The 20,764-nt window shown below is 38.0% G+C and overlaps 1 protein-coding gene across 1 annotated transcript in view; it reads right to left on the bottom strand.

The window, feature by feature from the left end:
* IL17RD (interleukin 17 receptor D) overlaps nucleotides 1-20,302 on the bottom strand; it is a 53,163-nt gene extending 32,861 nt beyond the window's left edge. The window contains exon 1 of the mRNA XM_075052720.1: nucleotides 20,087-20,302. Within this exon, the coding sequence (XP_074908821.1) occupies nucleotides 20,087-20,218 (132 nt within the window). The 5' untranslated portion in view covers nucleotides 20,219-20,302. The remainder of the gene's footprint in view (nucleotides 1-20,086) is intronic.
* Nucleotides 20,303-20,764: the final 462 nt, after the last annotated feature.

Here is a 20,764-nt window from a genome sequence, read left to right as displayed (position 1 = left end):
CATCCATAAGATTTTAAAACTGAGAATTCGTAAGCAGTATGGTTCAGTTCCAGGAACAATCAATTATTTGCTTGCCAAAATCCCATGTTCCAGCTTTAAAGAATCTTTCACCATTCCCCCAACAGTATTTTTAATACCTCACATGAAACTTGTTTTTGCAGGAGAAGTAGTAATAAAAAAAAAACCAAAACCAAAAAAACTTTCTTTAAAATGATACAAGCATCAAGCATCTCTTCCCTAAGTTACCACCCTTGTGAGCTACATAACTTAAAAAGGCTCAGGCAATGAGAATCTGGGACTTTAAATGTGATAGGCATCTACTCAGTATCAATGCAAAGGTATCTTTCGAATTAAGTTCAATATCATGAGGGACATAAGAATAACATACCAAGAAGCACCACATTTATTCCATATACAGCCATGTTATACAATCCCCTCACCAAAAGTGAGAGGCAGATTGCTATAGTTTCAGAATAGACTGGCATGACGACCATATCAGACTTTTTTAATCTGGATTGGGGAAAAAAAAAAACACCAGCAAAAACAGAGGGACCATTATGTCAAACACAATGGCTAAAAATACTTTTTGGTTCGAAGAAAAGTTCTTGTGCATCAACTATACTAATAAAATAAATTACCTTTCCCTATAAATCTGCCCCTAGGAAGCAATCAAGTATTCCTCCCTTTCTTCCTTTCACAAAGTTAATGGACAAGCTGCATAAGCTGGCTTCCTGCAGAGTCAGAAACAAGTCTCAGTTATGTTGCCCTTCCTTCTAACGGTGTTAAAGCTATGGGCTTTGGTTCCTTCACTGCTACCCATTGTTACTCCCACCTCCCCGAGACAAGCATGCCAGCAGCAATTCTTACTGCTGAACTATGCGCTTTTAGCAAATAAATTTCATTTTAGAGCCTCCATCTAGTCCTGGTCCACAGGGAAGATGAAAATTACTCCCACAGCTTAAGCAGTAATACATCAGCAGTGAGGATTAGAAGGTCCAGTGCTTACTATTTACTGATGATCCACATGGTTGAACTTCAGAGACACAGGCAGATACAGATTTAAAGCTTCAACTGCCAGGGAATTTATACACTCCTGGTTACCCTCTATGAAGTACATTCATCATATTTCCAGCCAAAAAAACTCCATTTGGAATGTGTCAGAAATACACACAAAGCTGCACAAACACTTCTGGTCCACCTGAAGGATACTTGGAAGAAATAGTAGTCAAATATTCCAACTATACCGGCCCCTCTCTGCAAGCATACTGGAGCTTCCCCACTTAGAGCCATCTAAGTAGGAAAAGTTCCACCAAATGATCATCAACACCACGAATTCGAACACAACACAATAAAACCATCCAAAATACAGCTTTCTGTGGAGACGTTCTTAAGAATGTTTCTGGGAACCTCCAGTCTTGAATTAAGTTTACCTCAGAATTCACCTGATCATCAAGGCTGACTTTCTTCTCCTACTGTTTTGATTTTCACACTCTGCAAATCCATATATTTTGTCCCTAATTGTATTCAACCATCTCTTCATACAGAATAGCTTCTGCCATCAAGATTGTTGAGGCTTTTCACAATGAAAAAAAGGATGAAGAGAAGACAGAACACATTCAAAGATTCCTGTGTGCTCATCTCTCTTCAGTACTTGGATTTGAAAAGCATTAAGTATTGCTAAATCTTACTGTTGGAAAAAAATCAAGGAAATGTGTGTTTTAAGTCTATCTGTACTGGCAATCTCTTCAGGCATTATGTGCTATCAAGTCCCATGAGGTTTTTAACTACTAAAAAAGGGAACCTAAATACAGTTTTTAAAATAGAGATTTAATGTTTGAAATAGTATTGAAACTCCAGTCTGACTGCATTCAGTTTCCACTAATAAAAGTCACACCCTATGGATATCACACTTTATAACACACTCGAACAAGTAAAACAGTTTAAGAGATGCATTTTTCCTACGTATTTCATGTTAAGTGCTTTTGAAAGTAGGCCAAAGCAAAGGTTACACATTCTATCTGTACAGCACATGGCTAGTTCATAACTGCAATTTTTATACTAATTAATACACTATTTGACATGAAGTGTGGTATCTGCTAAAACACTGATACAAACTGTATCACAACCTGCTTGGGCTTTAAATTACTTCACTGGTGCCATTTGCCTAACTACCATTTAAGCTCTTGGAATATTTTCATTCTAAATCTTTCTCATGAAGGATTGTTCTTAGCCAGTTTCTAGAACCTTGGAGCACTTTTTGGTTTTGTATTATTGCTTAAAATTGGATTATCCAATTAAAAAAAACTATGGCAAAGAAAACCTACGTCTTGATAACATTTTTCAGTCAAAGCAGCTTTCGTTTAAATGATGAATGTCCATACTCACTAATAAGTAATAAAAGGAAATCACACCTTGGGAAAAATAGCAGGAACCCTAAAATCAAATGCCTGATGCACAAACACAGGCTTGGCATATGGGTCTACCCTCTCATGGCCTACTCTGACAAGATGCAGGAATGGTACAAAGTGCATTTAGCCTCAGGAAAAATACCATTGCCGTGCTGCTCTAAAGAAATTCCTCTGGTTTCCACACAATCAGCACCAATAAGATCCAGACTCATTCCACACTAAGTCCTTACAAGTGAAAGGAACCCAAAGAGAGGATATCCTAAACTGTAATTTCACCTACCTCACTAAAATTGCCAGTAATAAAAAATCATTTTAGAATACTGTATCAAACGCATATGCTGCTCAAGTGAAAAAATAAAAATCAGCAAAGACATGTATTTTCTTACATAGCATTTCTATTGCAGGAACACCTGAAAGGTCAAGCTAGGCTAGGTGCCAGTATGGAAGAGGCTGTAAGTGATTATCACTATGGCGTATTTTATAATGTCCAGTCATAGACCAGCATGTTCCTGTGGTGTTGCACATACACATAAGGAGGACAGTGACATTCCTAAAGCCTTTAGATTGAAAAAATATTCTCAATCTCACTTTCCTTCTCAACTAATTTTCCATGAAACGCCGTAGACATGAAGGACTGACCATTAAAACACACAAACACCTTTTGCACTGTATTTTGAACAGAAGAATCATCTTGTGATTTCTCCCTGTTCAGAGACTCGGGAAACAGATTCATTTCCTGCTTTATCCATACCCTCTATCAACAACTCTAAGGAAGCCACTGAACACCTTTTGTGCCTTAGCCTCTCGTCTGTAAAATGGGATAACAGAATTTCCTTTCCTCCAGTTGTCTATGAAATAATTTCAGATAGCAAAGCACTCAGAGCAAGGACTTCCATTTAGACTGTGTACATAGACACACCACACACTCAGCATAATGAGATGCAGATTTCAGTTCACATCCTTTGTTGATATTCATAGTAACTAATAAGTTTTACAACAAATCCATAGTTTAAACTTTTCCTCTCTTTAAAAGAGGCTTTGGTTTTACATACAGATTTAATTATTCTTTTAGTCTACACCTCAGATAATAAAACTTTTCCAAACTGCCCAAATTAAGTAATAAATCTTGACCCTATTAAGGCTTGTTTTTCAGCTTTGCAGGAACACAAAACAGAAAAAATCCCATACACCCAAATAACTTATGTGATGCAGAGTTGATATACAGAAGCTAAGGCTTGACTATAAAAGAAAATAGATGCACAGTTTTCCACATTATAATTTGTGGATTATTTGCTTGAGTTGTTTTGATTAGTAATAAGGTAAGAGGTTAAGTTATTATAACAGCATAATCAGGGTAACTGCTAGTAAGTGCTGATATAAATTTGACAGGAATTATTTGAAACCTAAATTATAATCTACTGAGGCTTAGGGAAAAAAAATGTACAAAGTTAATGTGTAAAACATTTAAGGATGAACAAAGGTCACACTTACAGTGGCAATATGCTGAGCTTTCCACAAGGTGATGTTCAAGACATGGAATTACAATCTAGCAGAAACAGGGTGTCAAGTCAGGTAAAATAATCATCTGCTCTGATTTTAGTGACAGGGTATATTAACTTTTCTCTTGATTTTTAAGTAAATAGTTAGCTTTGTTTCATAATTTTACCATGATTGGACAGAAACCCATCAAGCAAATATAGCAAGTATTATCTGCACCCTATTTAATCTCTAATCTGATGATCTTCATTCCTCCAGCCCAGATCCTCCAAGTCATGACACACACCAAATTCACTGCTTACCCATGTTCTGTAAAACAATCAATAAAAAGCTTCAGAACAGTTTTCTCTGTTTACAAACACACCCGTGCCACATCCAGGTATACACACTCCCAGAAGGAAAGCAACCATACTAGACTTTTATTATTTCCTTTTGAACACTACCATGAATTCCTTTTTCCTTCCATCTCTAACTTACTCAAAGCATAAAATAAAATATAATTAATTAGTTGAAAATGGAAGAATTCAAATGAAAATTATCAGCCAGATTTAGTGTTCACATGGCCACTACATGGTACCATTTTCTTCTCATATGCTCTTCTCACATAATTTTCCTCAAAATAATGTGGATAAGCTGGTTTGCACTGAAAAAGTCGAACACATCTTTCATTAAATGACACCCACCTTTCATTAAATGAATTTTAATCAGTCTTATACAGTATCTGTAAAACAAAAATTAACACTTCTGCCTTTGCTACAAATCTTTTAAAGAAGGAAATACACAATTGGTTCCAAACTTTTATAACCACATATTAATGCACAACAGTATGAAAATGAAAAATTGAGTATTTCAGGATGTTAATAGATGCTGAACATAAAAATGTATAACTTTTTTCCACCGATTATAATGTCCCCTAGACAAACACATCCATTTAAAATGTATAATTATTTGAAATGCTTTAAATACTTTAAAATGTAGAGCTATTCAAGTACTACTTAACACATGAAAAATATACAAAAACTTCAATCTGACTGCTTGAAGTTCTATTAATAAAGTTACAATCCATGGATCTCAGACTTTATAATACATTTGAAAAGGAGACAACTTGAAGAAATCCATTAAGCTAGAACCTAATCATCACATAGGAGTTCACACTCTTAAAAAACCAACCCATTACAAATACAAAGGTCTGAGACTTTGAAGCAGTTTGGCCATCGTACAGTAACTCATCAAATTGCTGTTCGCTTGGCATGTACAGATATTTACCTGAAAATAAATTACTACTATTCTTTCTGCCTTGAAAAGGTTAAGGGATCAATACTGAAATACAGAAAGTATGAGAAATAAAATAAGTAGTATCTTTACATACAATACTATAAAGCAAAAAGAAATGTTTGAAAAAGATTATACTCTTCTTAAATAAAATACTTCTATTACATCGATATTCACAGTGATTTTTCTGAAATCAGACACTTTTGCCCTAGACCATAAGATTGAAGCAATCTGAAATGGAAATATTTCCTGTCCACTCACTGCCAGTTTCTGTTCCCAGAGTGATACAACAGATGACATCCAGTACAATAAATTCTTTTATTAACCATAAATTTGAGACTGCTTTAGGGATTTGAAGTGTTCAGTTTCATGCTGAAAAAATGTAATGTTATCCACAGACCATTAGCATGTGTAACAAAAACAGAGCCACAGGTTACGCGACTTTGATCAAATTATGAAAAAAATTCTTTTGAATTTAAAAATACTTGAAAAAGCATTTACAATAATTTTTTAACCTCTTATTTTTAAAGAGACATGAACTAATTGATCTTTTTCTGTAGGAAACAATCACTTCTAACAAAAAATCTCTATACAGGAAGTCAATACCATGAACAAGTTTCCTTCTAGTAGTCATCTTACTTAAGAAGCCAGAACTGCAACCTAGGTTCTAAGAGTTTAAGCATTTAAATACACAGATTATAAAATTAAATTGAACCTGTATTTCTCTCAAACTTTTACTTGACTTCCTTTTATTAAAGTTAAACTGAATATATAAATAGCTAATCCTAAAACATTGAACAGGAAGATAAATACAATACAGAATATAAAACCCTTTCAGTTTAAACCTTCGTCTCTATTAAAATAAAATTACATTAGTGTAGTAAATTGAGAAGTAGATCCAAAGGCCAGCAAGTTTCACCTGCAATATAAATGATAACTTACAATGGGAATACTATTTGGACGTGATTGTAAAATATAAACATGGAAACATTTTATTTTCTGTTGCAACAAAATCTAACCATATTGGGGGAAGAGGGGGGAAATCATACCTGTAACTACAAATCAACTTTCTACATATAAGCATGCAAATAAACTACTGGAGTTTACATATTGCTAACTCCTGTGGTTGAATGGTAAATAACAAACAGTAACTAAAACATACATACCAAAGGTAATGTGGCTACACTGAACATTAGTCATTCTTATCTATCAGCATTGTTAGATGATACGGGGCATTATTCTATCACTTTTTTGGGGGCTTTGATGCCTACATTTACTGCCAGAATGTAATAAAAAGGAAGTTCTGTCCCTGCAGCTCATTCTTTAGTGTGCTGAATGTCCCATTTTCAAACCTCTGCATGACATTTCACGGCTAGTGGTCCTTACTGAAAGAGAACCCCAAAAGTGAATGGCATGATTAGTGAATTACTCTTACAAATGCAACTATATGGAGCAACCTAAGCTATCCCAACTAGCATTATTCCTAACTAATGAATAAAAGATAAAGGTTTTGTTTCCATTGATGTTCTGAAGAAGCATGGAATAATAACTTTTCACCTGTTATGGATCAGGCTGAGTTAGGTGTTTGTTTTGTCTTTTTGATTATTTTAACTTTTTTTGTGGTTAACCTATTACTCCTGTCGGAAGGTAAACTAAGGTAAAGATAATTATTAAACATCACCAACATAATTTGCTGAAAAAATTTAAACAATAAAGCAAAGCTGTAACTATTTTGGAATAGATCATGTTACTGATCCTTTGAAAAATATCTCAGCTAAATATTTTGCATTATATAACAAAAAAAGCAAAACATTAGATATTCTAACAAAAGCATCAGGCTATGCATCTGGCCCTTTCTTCTTTTAGGGCTGTTAATACATGCCTTGTGAAGCAGTATCAGGAGGCCTCAGATAAAATTCTGATGCAATAAATAAAATCAAAGCTCTTCATAATGGGGAATAATCCTTAACCAGGCTCCGTAACTACACAAAATTTGCTCATAGATACTGTACTAATAGGAGATGCTCTCTTCAGAGCAAGATAAGGAATAGAGAGAGTTATGTAGGCTTAGTGGGTCATTCTGCAATTTTAGTGGTAATCTGCCCAAATTCCATTCACAAACTATAGGCTGTATAGTGAAGTCCCTGCCTCGGGTTACAAATGAATACACTGCTCTTCATTTCCTGGCAGGAAGGGTTGTATAGCATTACCGTGCACTCTGTGTTCCACCACAGAGCTGGCTGCATTTCAACAGATGCTGAAGTGATTTCTGAAACCTTATCATCTTGTTTGTGAAAAATTCACTGTTTAAAAAATCTTCACATGAAAAATCTTGCATAATTTAGACTTTAAAGCTTCATATATGCTCAGTATAACCTTAAACTCTTTTGATGAGATACTTTTTTTTAAAGTTATCTAAGTTAAAACACCTCAAGAGTGGGAATTTTAAAAGTACCTGAATAGTTACATGGAACATTGACTTAATCACGAAATTAGCGTAGGGATTTCCTGACTCCCCTGTCCAGTCCTTGGCTCTTCCTTCATGCTGTAGTTCACCACTTCTAAACATATACTTAACATATACTTCATGGGGACTTCATTTTATCCATGTCATTGAAATTACCCCAGTTGTGAAAAGAAAAAAAAAAAAATCAGGATACTTTCAATTCAACCTGTTTTAATAGTGTGATTTACAATGCAGCTCACAACCAGGTGCATTAAAACAGGTGGGGAGGAAAGGGCAAACAGCAACACCAAAGTGGGAGGAAGCAGATGGGAGTGAAAATTTCACTAACCAGTTTCACTGCTGAGTCAATATAAAATGTAACTACACCCTGAGCCACAAAAGAGAACAAATCCCATTGAAAGTTAATAGGAGTTGGGGCACTCCATTCTCTTTCAGAATCCCACTCCAAGCTTCTAAGGATCCACTCACACTTACAGGGTGAAGCTTAAATCACCCATTTATACTGCATATCTCTAAGACTTCAAGGGGTAGCCCAGCACCAGCTTGAAAACTTTGCTAAAAAGGTTTGCAATTCAACAACACCCCCTTCCCACGCCGTATTTAAAGCTCATTCAGACAGAGCAGTCTTTATGCTCAGAGTAAATTGCACAACTTACCAGTTCCAACTTTCATCCTCATTTTGTTACTACTGCCTATAATCAGGGGCAAGCCCAGACAGGTGGGTAACATTGATCCCCATAGGAACTGGAGGAATATGAAGCAGTGCACACATGCTTTACGAGGGGTTTAAGACAAGATACAAACTGGCACCTGAATAGCTCAGACAGGGAAAAGGGATGGAATTCTTCATTGTCTGGGCAGCTGTACCCAAAGTTACTCTGGTACATCTAAAAAAAAAAAAACAAAACAAAAAACTATCCCTAAGGGCCTGGTTGTAAAGGAAGTTATTACTACGTGATAAAATAAGATGTAACTTCACAGCACACTACTTACTCTATGACAACATACTATACAGGCTGTTCCAGCACACACCTACACAACACTGAGATTGAAGACAGCTATTATCAAGAAAGCCTAAGCATTAGAAGTTGCCATGCTAGCAAACTGCTCTGCTGTGGATCAGCCACGAGCACAAGTATGATGCCCCACTTACACAGCTGTCCTGCTTCTGGTATTCAGGCTGCTGGCTCACAGCTGGTCCAGCTGTCTGCAGCACTGCCCTGTGCTGAGAACATGCACCAAAAAACTCCCCACACGGGCCATTACTGTGGAAGTGAACTGCATTCTGAACTCGCATCCTCGATTACTGGGTAGTAATATGGCCATATACACAAAGAAGTAGCCAGATAAGAGGCCTGTTTTTCAAGTGTGCAAAGCACCCAGCTTTTACAGCTGTTTAGTGCTAGGTAATCACAAAGCATCGAGACATGCTTGATGGTATAAAAATCATGCTTGAGGTATAGAAGTCAAAATCCTATCAAAACGGAAGTCACAGTTTTGCCAGTAATTTTAACAGGTATGATTTTAGCTCTTTAAAGAGAGCAAAAAACCCAACAAACAACAGAAAAGAAATGATTCAACAAAACCCTTAGTATTCTATGTTTAAAAGGAAAACAGATTGGGGTGTTTCCACAAGTAGATAACAAATAGAAGCCTGCATATAGTTTGTTTAAATCATTGTATAAAATAAAAAGATAATGTGACTATTAAAAGTCTCTAAAGTTGTATTTTTTTTATGCTTTCTGATTCCAGGCCAGTCACACCTGGAATACATATGTTTAACTGAGCAGCTGATAGCTTCTAGTTTTAACAATTTAGAAGATTTACTGTTTGGACCTAAACATTCTCATATTATGCCTTCCTACTAGCTAAGCTAAATTCACACATAATTTTAACCTGCATTATTTAAGAAAAAATAGAATAAAATCATTCTCTTTCAGCCTGTAAAATTAAAATTATAAAAAGGGGACATTTACAAATCAGATTACTCTTTGGAATTTGATATGCAAATAGATGAAACTGAATTTCACTATAGATACAAACAAAAAAAAATTCTTTTCATGAATCCCAAAATCTAACCAAATAGCTCGTTTTAATCTTAGAGTTCTACAACTTCAAAAGAAAATACTAGAAACATACATTTTTTTTTTTTTTATGTTATAAACACAAAACTCAAGAAAATAGGTTTATTTTGTAAAGGTAGAGTGTATTTTAAGTGACAATATTATGAGTTTGGGATTCCCATGGAGGACTAAAATCCTCCATTTGAAAATACAAAGCACAATTAATTAGAAAACACAGTTTGAGTGAAAAGTATTCTTGCAAAGAGTTCTTAGAAAGGATCACCTTGAATGTGTTTGATGCTGAGGAGACGCCATAACTTTTCTTCACACAAAAGCAGTCATCAACAGAGCACAACCAGATGTTAAGTTTTCTTTTCTTAGTTTCTGTAAACCTCTGTGACCTCCCTCAAATTAAAAAAGGGAATAGCATTTTTAAAGCCACAGGAGCTATCATTAGTGAAGCATTCTAAGGATTTTCATTAATTCATAGCCAGCCAACCAGGAATTTTCCCACAGCCGTATACAAAAAAAGTCAGAGAAGTCACTGATTGCTTGGTTGGATTTGAATGTAGTCAGAAGTAAGATCAGAAATATCTAGTCCCTCCCACTGATATAAGAGTGAAGAACATAGGGAAGGTCAGAAATTAAAATCCAAGCCTGCCCACCAACCACGAGGAAAATCCAGCATTGCCATATTACAGTGGGTATAGAAAATGGTTATTACATACAATTCTGTAAGGTAAGAGAATCATATAGACAGATGAGTAGAAATCAATTATTTGGAAACCTTTAAACACAGAACGTGCAGTTCCAAGCAGAACTGCATGCCTATCATCTTCTCCACATAGCAGCCTCAAGACTTAGATCGATGTTGTCTAGTTGTTAGTGTAATACCCACCATTTATAGCAACTTACGACCTGATACACACATTTAGTTGGAGCCCTTTGAACTGTGCATGCTCCTCATTTGTCCCTTATAGTTTCTGTCAACCCAAGGTTCCAGCACAGAAGGAGCTTGTACTTTAAACGTCAGATCATCAGAATACAAAGGTTACAGAAAACAGAAGAATGCATTTCAGCAGCACTTCCCTTGAAGACGTTACAATGACCTCTGCATTACTGTGACACATTATGCTCTGCACAGCATTTGTAAAGGAAAAGGAAAAAGCCAGGTACAGACTCAAAGACTTCTGGCTTGCAGACTCAATGCTGCCAACAAGAAGGTGCGTCTGTCAACACAGAGGTCACCATTTCACAGCCACCTCTGTACACCAAGTGGTGCAAATTTGATTCAGATCAGTCATGGACACACAAGTCTAATTGTGTTGAATTAACCAGAATATACATTTCAGAGTTTGTGCTTTCAGGCCTGCAAGAAGAGATGGGATACCTGATCCAGCATGAAATCTCCTAGGACAAAGCCACCTCTCACATTTATTTGGGCACATTAGAATAAGCAGCATGAGTGATGTGGCCCAAAACCAGATTTACTGTCTTGTTGAATAACAGCCCAAGATCAGATCTGTAAGTGTAAGAAAAACAAAGGGTGCTCATGCACCTACATCTTTACACTTAAGAGGCAACATGAACAAAGATCATAACACGCATTTAAGATTGCTATGACACATGTTCCATATGTTCAATATCCATTTATGTACTACTGATAGATTTTGACACTTCATTGAAAATGTTGCTCACTTGTCTTGTAGGCAGAATCAATGTGTTTTTCATGCAGTAGGTGAGCTATTGGTCTTTTTCCTCCTACAAGTGCATGGCCTTCTCCCAAAAGGTCTTGATGGCTATTCAGAGGTACAGTGTCCTACCAGTGAAATGAAAGACCAAGCATTCTTTGGTCATCTAAAAGAAAGCAATCCCTACCCCTTACCTTCTGCACCATGCACATCTGCAGGTTGATACTTAAATTAATCTTGTTGTACTCCTTATTTCATCTCTACATAAACCTACTCAAAAGCTTTTGCTAGCCATGATTCCAGCCTTAATTATTGATAACATACTAAGAAAAGGATTTCATACTCAACTCTTTTAACCTGGTCATGATAGACTAAGGAACTCATCTAGGGTCAGTAATGGATTGTTTAACTCAGGTTGAAAGAACAGAGGAGTTTAATGTACTGGATAGCTCTGGCAGGAGCAGACAACTACTCTTCTAAGCCAATAAAAGGAATTCATCCACCTGTTCAAAGACATTCATCATCTACTCCCTAAAGAGCCTACCAAGGAATGCATGGGGCTTAAAAAGTACAGAAACAGCAACTTACAATGTGTCCTTTACCAGACTCTAACAGCATTTTGAGTTTCAAATGTGTGAAAAATCCTCATCAACAGCCAAGAAATGAGGAAAAACATGGGTGATCATTGAACAGGTTACCAAATTAGGATGCAGACACTTCCTAGCCACAAAACTAGCTCCTTTTGCTATCCCTTTACTACCTGAATGGTGCACCAAGAACAGAGTACCAAGAGGCAGTGTTCTGTCATACCCATGGGACTTTTGCACCATTATCAGCACAAGGAATAATAAAACAGGATGTCCGGAACAATTCTTCAAAGCCAATAGTGATATAACACTGTAACAGCCTTTGAGTGAGATAGAATTCCAAAGAATATAGTATCTCCTGAAACATGTGCTCATGCTTGCTAAACCTCTAATCCAAGCTTTTAATTATTTTTAATAATCAAGTCAAACGTTGAGAGAACAAATCCCTACCTGCACATTTAATTTCCCTCACGCTCTTGGAATCTATTCATGCAGTAGTGAGAGGTGACAGGAGGACTAGAACAATGATGTAACTTGTACACGTGGTTTCACGTACTATTACTTACAATACCCTTTAAAACGTTGTTATTAACAGAAGAACCTTCTTGCTAATCTGCAGTTTTCCTTATCTTGGTCTGGAATCTGCTTCTGTGAAGCTTCCTCAGTGGGTTCCTGAAGTTTGTTGGTTTGTTTTTTTTAAAAAACAAGTCACTGAAATTTGTTCTTAGAACATCCTCCAGTTGACCTGTCCAGGTGACCTGTTCTAGAACTTATTCCAGAACCACGAACTGTGCCTCATCTCGGTTTTTTACCATGACGGGCTCCTCTGGTGCTGTTTCCCTCTCTTCTCCCTCCAACCCTGCTCTGTTAGGAAGTCTAAAGAAGCAGTGCATTTGGACAGTGTCTCCTAGAGCTATTTGACTGATACTACCAAACAGAACAGGCCTGATGACCTGAGCAGTTAACACACTAGCTATCAGCTTGCCTTCTGAGAGTTGGTGGCAAATGAAGCAATTTGTAGGACAGAAAGCTTGGCAAGCAGAGACCCACTGAAAGCCGGTGCCACTAGAAGACTTAGCAAAAACTCAAACACTGATACAGAGTCATCAGATGTACCTTTGCTGCAAAGCTGGTTACGCCAAGCCCTTTTCAAAAGCAAAACTCAGGGCCTTATCCATACACATGGCCAAGAAATTCTGTTCAAAGTGGTTTTAAGCCAGATGTAAAAACACTGCTGATAGGATAAAGCAAAAAAACAGTTAAGAACCTGCAGTTATAAATTATTTATGAACGTTAGAACATACATCATTAAGAATTCATGTACTTATTAGAAATAGGTTTACTGATAGTCTTCTGAGTTTTGGTGGCAAACAGGAAGTAATTTCTAAGATGGAACACTTGATATATATAGACCCAGAGAAAACTGGACAGTCACTGTAGTATATTAAGAAATATTTCTTAACTGTACTTTCCTCTGTTACTTAATATTTATTGTCTACACAGTTTGAGGCACTTCCAAAAATAATATCTGCTTGTTTTATACCAGTATGCCCATTTGGTCAGGGGCATCTTCTCCAATCCATGGAGGTCACCAATACTTTTTTTAAAGCCAGGAACGATGTCTTAGATATGATGTTGAAAGTACAATTTATTAAGTAAAAACAGGTTCAGGCATGTTAAAATACAAATTTATACCCTGGCTCAGCTGGCAGAATTTTGGATAATCAAAGTGATAATATATATGTTTCTGTTAAATAAATATTGCAGTAAAACTACAGAAATGAATCTACGCATTACTAGCATAAGCCTGTACGATAGCATATTTCCATACATTCTGTATGGCATGTCTAAATATTTTGATGGTTTTAATATTTTGTACCAGCTGTGGAAACTGGTTTTCTGCTAGGTGACTGTAAAAGTGAGATTTGGTAAATAATTATTAGAAATCTTATACTAACACTGTGATTGAAACAACAGACAAAAGTATAGCCAAGCAATTAACCAGTAGAGGTAGTTACTCCTAAGTTTTGCAGTTCTTTGCTCCTATGACTAGATGTTCCTGTACACTAGATGAGAACAATCTTGAAACTGACCACATGTGATTGAAACTGCATTCAAAATCAAAGAACAAGGACAAGAATAAAGACTTTAAGGACAGCCAACAAGAACTTCAAATGGGTTGGTGGTCGCAAAAGCAGCCCTTTGACTCAAATGGATCCTTCATTGCGCGTGATCGGATGTAGGCAGTACGATGATAATCAGTTGCAATCATTTTTATGTATATGTATACTATTCTGATTAATATGCAATTAGTTTTTCTATTATAACCTGTTTGTGCTAAAGCTGTGGCATGCACGCTAGGTGGAACTATCCCCTGTGCATCCAGCACTGCGATAAAGAATGCCTGCTTTCTAAAACTCCAAAATGAGTCTTAGAGAGTTTCTTTGACTGGCTTTTCGGTATCATGTATTCACTACTTTAGTAGGTATATATCTGGTTAAAGACTTTCTGAGAAAATCATGTAGGAGTTTTGGGTGTCAAGATGGGTGACTCCAATTGAGGAGAGCTGGAAAAGACAAATAGCTGGACAATGTAACAATTGTCATATACTATATGCATAAAAGGATAAAATTCTTTTTCAAGGTTGCACTTCAATTTTGATCGTTAAATAAAGTCTCACATTACCATAATGTAAAATTAAGTACTCATATATACTGATCTAGCCATAGTTCCTTATTTTAAGTTACTGTAACTTGCACTTCCATAAAATATTTTTTCACAATATAGGGAGAAGGATATAACAAATAAACAACCATATATTTTTGATATAACTTTTAAGTGTTTTTCTAGGTGTGATGTACTTAGGCATAATGTTCATTTTTAAATGTAAAAACAACACATGGTATAGAAACATCAGCATTAACCTAAAGTTTCAGAAAAAATGTATTTCAAATACATGTTATTATATTGGTAGCAGTATATATAAAAACAAAGCAATATACTTTAAAACTAAAAAATATTTTTACTTTTAAAAATTAAAAATGGTATTCAAGCTTAACCATTCTCCGGTAATACTTCCAACTCCTCTTACCTTGTTTGCTTCTAAAAAAACATGCTAAATTTATGGGTAAAATTCCGCCTTTGAGCAGAATTAAGCAGGCAAGTTCACATCAAAGCTTTGTTTCATCATCTTTAGACTGATCTGTTGGAAAAGACAGCTGGTCCTTATTAAACACCCTTTAAACATTGCAGTTTTAATTAAGTAACATCCATGTTATATTAACATTACCAAATAATTAACTAAAGAAAAGCTAGCATCATCTAATCATGACTGCTTAACATCTTTTCACCAGTGGACTATAAAGTATTAATCTATTAAAGCAGAACTTGTTCTCAAATAAGTGTCTCAAGATTTTAAATTAACAATTCTGATACAGTAGTTACTACACTCCTACTTACTCAAAAGCAGATTTTGCAGGGAAGTAAGGCAGGGAGTGCAGTTCAACATCTAAACTAAGGGACACGATCTAGAGAGGAAATTAATCAAATCTGTAACAGTCCTAAGGGACTTCAGCTGCACAAACACTGTTAAGTCAACAGCTTATGAATTAGCATCATATTCAAATTGCCCAATTTCACACAAACATACAAGGAAATATTTTAGTTGTTAATACTGAGAGTCAGTTTCAATTACATAAGCAGGCTTACGTTTCCTTAATTTTCTTCTCTAGGTTGTGTGTTTGAATGCTCATTCTGAAAAAGCAGCATTTAAACTGTTCCCTCATAGTTCCTGAGGAAACATTCATCTGCTTATTTAAACACTAACATACTTAAGCTACTTGCATTTTTAAATAAATAGGCAGACGTTCATCAACACTTCTTGACACTGGAGTAAAAATGTGGTCACAATCTCTGCTACATTACTTGGTAAATGAAACTAAAAAAAAAAAAAACAAACCCAAACCAAACCTTGGAGTGATCTTGAAGCCAAATTCTAAGCTAAACAAAAGTAATACAGATGCTTACCTGCTTGACTGACCATGCTTGCAAAGCCTTGCACTCAACATGTTGCATTGTATCTAATCACAGAAACGCACTAAGCTTCAAATGACACATCTAATCAATTCTAAAATGCTATCACATTGTTCTATATGCCAGTGGAAAGGAATCTATTGATTCTAAAAATTCAGAAAAAACAGAGGATACAGAACTGCTGGCATCTGGTCTGCAGAGCTTTCAACCAACTCTGGAACTGGTCTATAGATTAAAGAACCCCCTGATGGCAAACATTAACACCTTCCACCATGCTTCATCTTAGGTCTGTCTTCTGCTCAATACCCTTTAAAATTTTTAAATACTCTGCAGGAGAAAATCTGATTTTTTAACTGTTGGAAAATAATAAGAAATAAAGGGACAAATTTAAACTCTGGTAAATTATTTCTTACCATTTTACAGGGTATTTTTCCTCCTAAATAAAGTTCCCAAAACTTATATTCAGCTGGGAAAATTACTTCAGTATGACTTCGCTCTGTGCTAAGAAAAATCCTAGCTGAAGAGAAGAATGAGTGTGTGCTGGGAGGGATGCTTGAGGAGATAAATGTACAGACATAGCAGCATAAGCCTGAAGCATAACGAGACAGGCACAGCTCCTTATAGTGGAACGGTAGGAAATGGGGATCTTCAGAGCCTCTGCTATGAAAGAGAAAAGGAAACAGAAAGCTCCTTAAATAAAGAGCATAGAAGATGACACAGGGAGAGTTTCAGGGGAGGATGCACGGGAACAGAGACCCCAGTATGTCTGATAAGCTTTGCTTAGCAGAGCAAAGGAAGGTACAACTAACTCTCTGCTAACAAAAGGGGGCGAGGGGGAGGTTTGCTAAAATGCTGTATTATTTATTCTCTCTCATCATACAGTCTCATTAAATTTAAGCTTTATACTGAACACAGTTCAGTGCCAGGAACTTCAGAGGAATTAAACATATGAAAAAAATTACTCATGTGTGTAGTCCCATTAGAATCTACAAAACAACTTGAGAGTAAAGTTGCTCATGTGTTTAACACCGAATAAATGAATCTGAAATATATTCAAATCATCATCAGAGCCCAACTCCGTCTTCTCTGCACACCTCATGGCTTGTTTATAGGATGAAAAAAAATCTGAGACTCCTTTTCCAGAATAGCTCCCCATGTGGACATACTTATTCTAGATTAAAAGAGGCCCTTCCCTGATTTTTTTTTCTGGATAAAGGTATGCATATGATGTAGAAAGACCATCCCTATGGAAAGCTATTTTGCAATACTGTTTTGCTTTAAGCAAACATTCTACCTTAATCTGAAATAATATTAAGTGTACGAATACATTGAAATTTCTGTTAAACATCAATGAAAGAAATTTAAGACTTAGCAAAGTCAATCCAAATTCTAAAATCCTGGACCCATTGAAATCACTGATAATTCTTAGCAACAGTAATGTTAAGTTACTTGTCCTAATATCAACTGCTTTCCTGCTGCAGATGTATGTTGAACTTGCAAGACAAATGCCAAAGTATTACTAGAGAAGGCGATTAATATAGGCATATATTTTGCAATGGAAGTTGGAAAAAAAAAATCACATCTAAAGACTTTAGTTTCGAAAACTTTAGCTATTAAGAATAATTTCAGGAGCTATGAATCAAAACATCAAATACTCCCTCATCACATTCTTTTAACCAGTAGTCCAGCAATATGCTCTCATCAAGTCAAGCTTTTACTGCCACAAAATATTGAGGAAACTTAAAACTGTATTTTGTAGAGCGAAAGGAAGATGAGCATTACTTGTATAAATATACCAAGATGGAACGCAGATTTTCAAAAACAACACTCTAACAATAAAAAAAGATTCATCAGGGGTGGGAAGTGCACCACACACAGTTTCAGCAGAGGAAAATATCCAACATGTGTGCGTATCTAGATGTACATAAAAACACCCAGCTATCTACATTTTATTTCTCCTTAAACAACTGTTAAAAGTTAACTGATCTTTTTCTAGATTGTTTATTTATACCATTGAGAATTACTTCAAGTGCTTCATTTACTGCAATCTAGACATTTTACTTTCTCTATAAACAGGATTTTAAGATTTATTCATACCCTTAGCATACATTAATTAGACACAACTTACAAATAACCTGCAATAAGAATATCTATTTGAATAGGATACAATTACTTCAGGGCTTGTGTCTTTTCAATCAGTCAGTGTCCCTGCAGTGTTTAGAGTGGCAGAGGGGAAGTGGCCTGTGGTTAAACAGAGGAAATACCAAGGAATTTTAATAGAGCAAATAGTCTCTTTACTTCCTACAGGGTACTACTTCAAAGGCAACCCTGCTCCAGAGCAGACAATGTGTTAGAGGGGCCATCAGTCATTTAATAGTATGTCAAGTCTACTCAAAACTTACATGCAGACCAAGATAAATACCACATTAACTGAGACGATGGGTACCATCCTGCAGTCATTACTCTAATAAACGCTGCCCTGCCTGGATTATGTAGGTTATCATAAGCGAGACTGGCAAAATCAGACTATGAAATTATAACTAAACAATCAGACAAGATAGGTAATAAATTGGCTAGGGAGATCTGAACTTGAAGCTGAGAATACAATGAAAACAGAAACTAGTACAAATAGTTAATAAGCTAAAATATTACATTTGTTGTGAGCAATAAAGACAAAGGGGGGTTTATGCTAATTGGAAAGAGAGTATTTTTTACTGATCTAAAAGCCAGTCAAAATAATTATATTAAAAGAATTATATTGTGGCATATTGAGCTTTAACACACACAGTGACATTCATTACGTAAGGAAAGATAAATCCAATACAAACTGCATCAGCATATTTCTGTAAACGTCTAAATACACTAATCGAACATTATGAGTTTTAATAGTGATAAGTTACTTAATAGCTGATGCAAAACTCGACGGAAATATACACAGTGGTCGATATGAGCCTGTGGAGTATCCTGCCTAAGTCTGGTGAAACATACAATAGACAAACCAAGCCAAAACATTTTATTCCTAATTCTCAGTTAAAAAGACCTAATGGGGAAGTCCAAACCTTCAACAGTTCCATCCAACACAAAGATTTAGGTCTTAAGCTTTACCAGGGTTTGAAGTTTGTTTTTCCACACTCCTCTTTAACACATTTTCCCAATGCTTTCACCTTTCTAAACTATGCCCTACAAACTTCTGAACCGTGTGTTGCTGTAACGTTCTCAAAGGATCTGATCTGAAACCAAGAAAATCCTTAGTGACAGTCCAACAAAAAGGAAAAGCAATGAAAGTCAGTCGTGTTCCCCCCAGTGTTCCTGGATCATCACGCTTCAACTAAATTTGTAACTAGACATCAGGAGAAAGGAAAAAAACAGAACAGAACACACAACTCCAAAGTTACTGAAAAATATCAAGAAAGGAAAAGCAATCCAAGAAAGTCTGACAGCGAAACGCACCAGAAACAGGAACAAAAGGCAAGGACCAGTAACAAAACGCTTATCACCTTCCTCCCCCCTTCCCCCTCCCGTAAATTTCCTACATCCTCTGTATAATGATCAGGCCCGAAGCTAAGACCCCAAGCCGGCCTCGAATCATTAAAATAACAAAGCCCAAGCGATCGCTTTTATCCTTCTGGCAGCGCAGGTCGACTTCAGGCAGGGGAGAGCGCAGACGGTAACAGACCTGTCGGGGAGCGAGTGACTCCTTCGCACTCCCTGCGTACAGGATGCCTCCCTCCCCCAGGAGAGGGACCAATAAATATCCCTTCCCGGGAAATGCCACCCTCTCCCCCGGCCGCCAGCTAACTACCAGACGCGGAGCGCTGGAGCTGCTTTATTAGTTGCAGAAGAGGTTTTTCCCCCTCCACGGCAGCCCGCTCCCTCCTCGCACGCCCGGGGCAGCGCCGGCCCCACCTGTCCCGCTCACACGGCCGCCTGCCCGCGGGACAGCGCCCCAGACCCCCGGTCCCAAAAGGCTCAGCATCGCCCCTTCGGACGCGGCAGTTCGCAAAACGCCCCGCTCCGCGCACCCGCCCGCCCGCGGAACGGAGCGGCAACTCCGCTTCGCTCTACTCACCCTCCCTCCGCACGCATCGCCCGCCGGCCCCCTCCTGCCGCTGCCTCCTCCGGCGGCCCCAGCGAGCTGGTGGCCACCGAAACAGGCGACGAGCGCCAAGAGGAAGGAGCCGAGCTTCAGCCCAGGTGCCATGGTCTGCAGCGAGCCCAGCAGCGCCGGAGAACGGAGGCGGCCCGCCGGCACCGGCGGGGGGGAGCGCAGGGCGGCTGCTGCTGCCGCCGCCGCCGTCCTGTGCATGCGCGCCGCCGGCCCGGGGGCGGGGGGCTCCTCCTCGGGCGCGGGGCTCGGCCCCGCCGCCCCCGCCCCGCCGTCACCACAGCCCCGGGCGGGGGGTGAGGGGGGCGGAGGGCCGGCCTGGGCCGCAGCGGGGCGGCAGCCTCGGCCAGTCGCGACAACGGGAACGAGCGGGACACCCTCCCGCCGCCTCCTCTCCCGAGGAGCCCTCGCTACGCTCGGCGGGGACAACGGCGGCGTTGTGCTGCGGTCCTGGAACAGAGCGGGGTTCCCCGGTACCTGACCGTCCGTCCCGGTCTGCCGTAGACGGTGCGAGACCGTATGCTGATCGGCGTACTGCGCTGTAAAGCTGGATGCGGTTCACAGTAACCTGTGGATTCGGGCTGCTTTTGGCAAGCAAGAAAGGGGAGGTGCCGCTTCAGGAACGGGACCGGTCCTCCTGAA

The sequence above is a fragment of the Buteo buteo genome, chromosome 21 (assembly GCF_964188355.1).
Source record: "Buteo buteo chromosome 21, bButBut1.hap1.1, whole genome shotgun sequence".
NCBI lineage: Eukaryota > Metazoa > Chordata > Aves > Accipitriformes > Accipitridae > Buteo > Buteo buteo.
The sequence above is the reverse complement of the archived record's forward strand: the minus strand, read 5'-3'. Positions and strand labels throughout refer to the sequence as shown.